This window comes from Maniola hyperantus, chromosome 10, assembly GCF_902806685.2.
Source record: "Maniola hyperantus chromosome 10, iAphHyp1.2, whole genome shotgun sequence".
Classification (NCBI taxonomy): Eukaryota; Metazoa; Arthropoda; class Insecta; order Lepidoptera; family Nymphalidae; genus Maniola; species Maniola hyperantus.
In genome coordinates, this window is record NC_048545.1 from 10,768,105 (window position 1) to 10,774,730 (window position 6,626).

The 6,626-nt window shown below is 39.3% G+C and overlaps 1 protein-coding gene across 6 annotated transcripts in view; it reads left to right on the forward strand.

Annotated features, from left to right (window-relative positions):
* Positions 1–5,505, forward strand: part of Cad99C (cadherin 99C) — a 169,658-nt gene extending 164,153 nt beyond the window's left edge. For 5 of the 6 annotated variants that reach the window (XM_069501483.1, XM_069501482.1, XM_069501484.1 and 2 more), the window contains 6 exons: positions 1,924–2,192; positions 2,836–3,015; positions 3,453–3,588; positions 4,376–4,478; positions 4,559–4,892; positions 5,405–5,505. In XM_069501483.1, coding sequence (XP_069357584.1) covers positions 1,924–2,192; positions 2,836–3,015; positions 3,453–3,588; positions 4,376–4,478; positions 4,559–4,892; positions 5,405–5,498 — 1,116 coding nt within the window. In that variant the 3' untranslated portion in view covers positions 5,499–5,505. The remainder of the gene's footprint in view (positions 1–1,923; positions 2,193–2,835; positions 3,016–3,452; positions 3,589–4,375; positions 4,479–4,558; positions 4,893–5,404) is intronic. The other variant, XM_069501485.1, reaches the window with a different exon arrangement.
* Positions 5,506–6,626: the final 1,121 nt, after the last annotated feature.

Sequence of the window (6,626 nt, forward strand, 5' to 3'; positions counted from 1 at the left end):
CATTTGACCAAAAAAATTTCCCTCTTCTGTTTTCAGTATTAATCGATTAAGGGATGCATTTTAAATGCACGAGTAGAACACCCACGTGTCAATTTCAAATACTTTTTTTAATAAAAAATATTGAAATTTGAGTGACATTTCCATGAAAAAAATTTAAAAATATTCTTGAAACTTAACTATCCAAGATATTTATTTCAGATAATTATAGGCTGATGAAACATCATTGGGCGCATTTTTTTCAATAACTAATTTCGGAAAATTACCTCTGAATACCGAGTAATTTATTTTTTTCAGATTTTCGTTTTTATTTTTTTTCTCCTTAAAAACTCAAAAGTGGGACTTGTGACTAGCACTGTAAGATAGCTCTTAATAAGGCCTATCACTGATAAAAAAACCACGTTCCACTATTGCGGCCCTTGGGAGGAATATATCATTTTATTCTAAGGTCAAATAATACTACATAGGGTTGTCGCTAAAGGTTAACTTCTTTTTGTATGAATAAATATTGATATGAATAAATAAGTTGTCGAGAAATAACGGGCAGTCTTCATCATCATACGATGGATCATCATCATCATCATCATTGATAATAAAAGTAGGTAAAATTAAATTTTTTCTTCAGATATTCTAGAGGAAACTTGTGATGTTTGAAATTTAACATTAATTTGTAGGTTGAAAATGCTATCTCTACCTCAACTGACGTTACTGGACCTCTATATGCACAGTTTAGCCGGTGATGTTGTAAATACGTTAAGTAACTTTATTCCTTCAAGACCTGGACCTTTTTATATGGAACAGCATTTAATTTGCCACGGACCTTTTTAGATATAATATATAATATAATATAATATAATATAATAAATAAATAATAAATTCATGAATAAATTTATTATTTATTTATTTATAATATGATACTGAAATATGCACTATCAATGAAAAAGCACTAAAATATGCAATAACGCTATGAAAATAGCTTTACATGCATTTGCATATGCAAACATGCAAATGCATATATTTCGATGTTTAGTAGTTAGGTTCTAAATGAGATAAAATATTGTAATATCGGAAAAATATAGTCCAAAAATAAAGCGAGTAAAGGTCAAATAGAGTAACAACCCTAACACAATTTTTTGAAGTGTAATTACTCCCAAAGGCCGCAATAGTGGAACGTGGGTTTTTTATCAGTGATAGGCCTTATTAAGAGCTATCTTTTAGTGCTAGTCACAAGTCCCACTTTTGAGTTTTTAAGGAGAAAAAAAATGAAAACGAAAATCTGAAAAAAATTAATTACTCGGTATTCAGAGGTAATTTTCCGAAATTAGTTATTGAAAAAAATGCGCCCAATGATGTTTCATCAGCCTATAATTATATGAAATAAATATCTTGGATAGTTAAGTTTCAAGAATATTTTTAATTTTTTTTCATGAAAAGGTCACTCAAACTTTAACATTTTTTATAAAAAAAAGTATTTGAAATTGACACGTGGGTGTTCTACTCGTGCATTTAAAATGCATCCCTTAATCGATTAATACTGAAAACAGAAGAGGGAAATTTTTTTGGTCATATGAAACACTGTGGGACGTCCGCCTTCTAATCGGAGGTCGGGGGTTCGATCCCGGGCACGCACCTCTAACTTTTCGGAATTATGTGCGTTTTAATTAATTAAATATCACTTGCTTTAACGGTGAAGGAAAACATCGTGAGGAAACCTGCATGCCTGAATCCTCCTCGTTTGTTGACGTCGCTTACAAACATCGGTCACACGTTAGTGACGTACTATTTCCTATTTCGAAGCATTCAAAGAACCAGGCGTTGCTTTGCGGAAGTCCATAGTATACAAGAAACCAGATGCTTAATTCGCTATAAGTTTTCGGTAAGACAGGACTTTTGTTTGTAATTTTTTCACTCAACTCTCTGTTACAGATAAATCTCTTACAAAAAGACAACCAACTGATAATAGAGGTAGCAGATCTAAATGTGAACGCAATGACTCCACTAAAAGCGCGTAACGTCCTCTCCGCTATCGAAGAGAAGACTGGTTTAGTTGCTGGCTTAGAAAAGTTAACATCGAGGCTATATTTGGGAGAGAATGGTACTTTGGAAAGTGATTCGAGAGGCACTAATGTATGGTTGTACTTGCTAGATCCTAATACGGGAGAGATATTGACGCGGGAATCACAACCAGTGCAAAAGTAAGTGCAACATTTTTTAAATCACTTGCGATCTATAATAATTTAAATAACAGTAGGTACAGAGTCATCTGATTACATGATGATCAACCTATCACCGGCTCACTACAGAGCACAGGTCTCCTCTCAGAGTGAGAAGGGTTTTGGCCATAGTCTACCACGCTGGCCAAGTGCGGATTGGCAGACTTCACACACCTTTGAGAACATTATGGAGAACTCTCAGGCATGCAGGTTTCCTCGCGATGTTTTCCTTCACCGTTAAAGCAAGTGATATTTTAATTACTTAAAAACGCACATAACTCCGAAAAGTTAGAGGTGCGTGCCCGGGATCGAACCCCCGACCTCCGATTGGAAGGCAGACGTCCTAACCACTAGGCTACCACAACAGGGACAGAGTCATCTATTAGAATAGAATAGATGCTTTAACGGTGAAGGAAAAAACATCGTGAGGAAACCTTGCCTGCCTGAGAGTTCTCCATAATGTTCTGAAAAGCGTGGGAATTCAGCCACTCTGCACATGGATACTGTTGTAGACGTAGCCTTCAGGCCTTCTCATTCTGAAAGCAGACCCTCAGTAGTGAGCCGGCAATGGGACGAAATGATGATAATAATGATGATTTCTTACTTACCAGTACTTCTTTTACAGAGCAATAGAGAATGGTGTGGCAGTCAAAGCCCCCCTAATACCAGCGGAGCAGCCTCGCAGACCACAGATAGCGGCAGCGCCACTCACTACGGCTTTACCCGCGGCGTTGCTTGCTTTGGCTGCTTTAGTATTGGTCGCTGCCACTGCCGCTACCATCTACATTTGCGCGTCTTGGAACAGGTACGACATAAGCAAAAATGGGAAATTTAATAACCTGAAGGATTTTATTGCAAGATAGGCGAACAATCATGCAAAATAAAACGCAATGATGACGTTTAGGTTGGAATGTACTTTTTTTTAATTATTAATCAGGGCTAATATTCCCCTTTCCCCTCCAACTAAGCGTAAAGCTTGTGCTAGGAGTAGGTACGACAATAGTGCAACGGGTGGGGTTTGAACTGCCGACCTTTCGGAATTCAGTCCGCTCCTCAACCGTTGAGCTATTGAAGCTCTACTTGCCTAGAAGGTGACTATTTACTTTTGCATTGAAGGTATTTAGATTAGAGTATAATATGTGGCAGGAAACACGGACACCGGGGAAGCATTCCACAATTTATTTATGGTGTTGGTCTAGTTGTAAGTGCAGATTTTATTTTTGTTTCTTTTCTGTGTGCTAGGTACAAGAAGCACAAAGAGCAAGCGTTGCAGCAGTACGGCACGCTCAGCGTGAGCATGGCGCCGCCGCGGCCGCCCTCCGGCTATGAGTCCAGCGAAGACGAGCCCGCGCCGCGGTACGAGACGCAGGTATGGGGGGTAATTATACATAATAATCTTTTATTTGGGACCATAGCCCACAGTTAACAATTATGCAAAACACAACAACACCAAACAAACGTACCTACAGAAAAAAAAAACCAAAAAAACACAACAAAGAACAAAACATGAAGACAAAAAGATCACAAATACCAACTAATAAGTACGGCCTTCCATGCATCTCAACCGAGAAAACCACCGCCATTTCTTAGCTCCGATAGATGCACCACAACTATACGTGTATAGAAGCTGCGATCTTCCCAGCCGAATTGCATGGAATTGCAATACGGTTTTTTAATCGAACTAGCTTATGCTCGCCACTTCGTCCGCGTGGACTACACTAATTTCAAACCCCTGTTTCATCCCCTTAGGGGTTGAATTTTCAAAAATCCTGTAGCGGATGCCTACGTCATAATTGCTATCTGCATGCCAAATTTCAGCCCGATCCGTCCAGTAGTCTGAGCTGTGCGTTGATAGATCAGTCAGTCAGTCACCTTTTCCTCTATCTTTCCTATTTCGATAAGGATATTGCGGACCTTGACTATAATACTCCCCTTTCCTCTCCAACTAAGCGTGAAGCTTGTGCTAGGAGTAGGTACGGCAATAGTGCAACGGGCGGGGTTTGAACCGTCGACCTTTCGGTTCAGTCCACTCCTTTACCAGTTGAGCTATAGAGGCTAAAAAGCTCCTTTGTAAAAAAAGTTTGAACATATTTTTGAATTTCCTATATACTTTGATGAGTTAATTCGCTGTTCATTGTTTTATTTTAAAAACTTCTTCCTTGCAGGTTTTGAACATGGCTGTAGACGATGCAGATTTGCAGCTGGACTTCAGCTCTAATAACCACGCATTCAATTTTCACAATGTTCAGTATTTATCCAAAGATAACGGTAAGTTAACGATTTTTCTAATGATTCATAATAATTAAGTAGATAAATCATCAGTGTAATGCAAAAATGCGTGTTTGTAGGTGAGAGAAGTCCAACAATCTCTGAAACGGCGACAACAGCGCGCGCTTCAAGCGTCAACGAAAACGGTGGCACTTTGAACAAAGTCCACAACCAGAACTTCGACAGTCTCGCCAACAACACGTCCACTGCGCGCAACACACAGACGCTCAACAGACGAGTGCCAAACAACCACACATTGAACAACGCACTCGGCACGTTGCCGCGAGTCAATAACAACAGCTTGGGACACGGGCTGCTTGCCGCGACGCTTGGTAGGAAGGTCAACAGTGGGAACCATAAGAAGAAAGCGTCGCAGCCCATCATGGCCTATGATGAGATACCAGGATTGCAAAGGTGAGATAAGACAGATCCTAGGCCGCGCTCACTTTGCATGCTTTTTCATACGAAATTTGTTCGTGCGAATATGTTTGAAAAAAGACGAACGATTCCGGTCTTTATCACATAAAAACAGTCAAATAAGTATTTCGTATCCAGATATTACCCCATACATAGTATACCTGAGCGAACCGATTTTGAAAATTATTATCCCTTTCCGCGGAAAAAGCGCTCTCTCTATTACTTAATCCCATACAAGTGATAGAGGCAAGAATCTCGGTGGATGTTAACCATTTTGAGTCACCGAGCAATCACATGAAGAATCGAAATGAGTTACAGTAGGTACGCGGCCGAAAGTAATCTACATCGGCCTTTAGAACGTTTTGTCTCAACGACAGGGACAACGCTCTACAAATCTGCTATCTCCTTCTAAAGGTCGATGTAAATTACTTTCGACCGCGTACTGTACAAACCTGAAAAAAAAAAAACTAAAAGTTAGTTCACTAAATGATTGTTATTCTTATTTCTAGGTCCACGGACAACGACAACGTGATCTTCGGAAAGCGAAACTTTTCCGGATTCTCGTACGAACAATCACCCGTGGAAACTACCACAGAACTTTAGTTCACCACCAAAAATAAACAATAAGACATTATGAAATACTGTGAAGTGAAAAGTGTAAAAAGTCAATCTCAGCCTTAAAATAACTAGAGTGTAAAGTGTTTGTGTTCAACGAAATGTATTTTAATTAATATATTAAATAATTTACGACTGAATAAATGCTTCAAAAGATAGCTATACGTTTATAATGTGATGTTAGACTATTAACGTATCTAGATAGACTTCTTTGTACGATGACTAAAGACATCAATAATTACTTAACTAAGCACTTACTCTTAAAACATACGTATCTTTACAATTTCAATTTCATACGACAATCAAGCGTAGGTAATTTATATAAAATTCATTTTTAGCGTTTAAACTATCGTGAGTGATTTCCATTATATATATAGCATATTTCTACGGCTATACTCACGGATCCAGTCGACGTTAGCCCGACTAGTATAAATATAAATATACTAAGTATATATAAATTCATTTTTGATGGAAGTTTAGAATACAGAGATTTGAAATTATATGTACCTAATGTTCACAACACATAATAATAGACAAAGCAAAGCCAAGTATTTTTCAAGTTCAAAATATTGTATTAATGATTATAAAGCTACGGCCACACCTGCGCGTCACAAACGCGGAATGCGGGACGCGATGCAGGAACGTTTAGTACCTACGCGATTGTGAAGGTGCACACCTATGTATGTTGTATGGTGTCATTTAAGGTTCGTACGCACCTGAGCGGCGCGGCGCGGCGCTTCAGTGAGCTTCACGTCGCGGCACAGAGCTTCAAAATATCATTTCTATCATTTTGTATGGCGCATATCGCACTAGAGCGGCGCGGCGCGGCGCTTCACCGCGCGTTGCCGCGCGGCACGGCTGGAGAGAATATTTTGAAGCGCACTGAAGCGACGCGCAGTGCAGTGACGCTAGTGCGACATACCCAGCGGCGCGGCGCGGCGCTTCAGTATGCGTACGTCGCTCGAATAAGATACACGCGCATCTTGTTAGGTATTTAAAGTACAGGCAAGAATCGGCAAGATAGACCTCAAAATAAATAACGTAGGTTTAATTTTTGACACATGACGTGTTCCTCATGCTCTTAGAAGTATATCCTCAAAGGTCCCAACCCCTAGG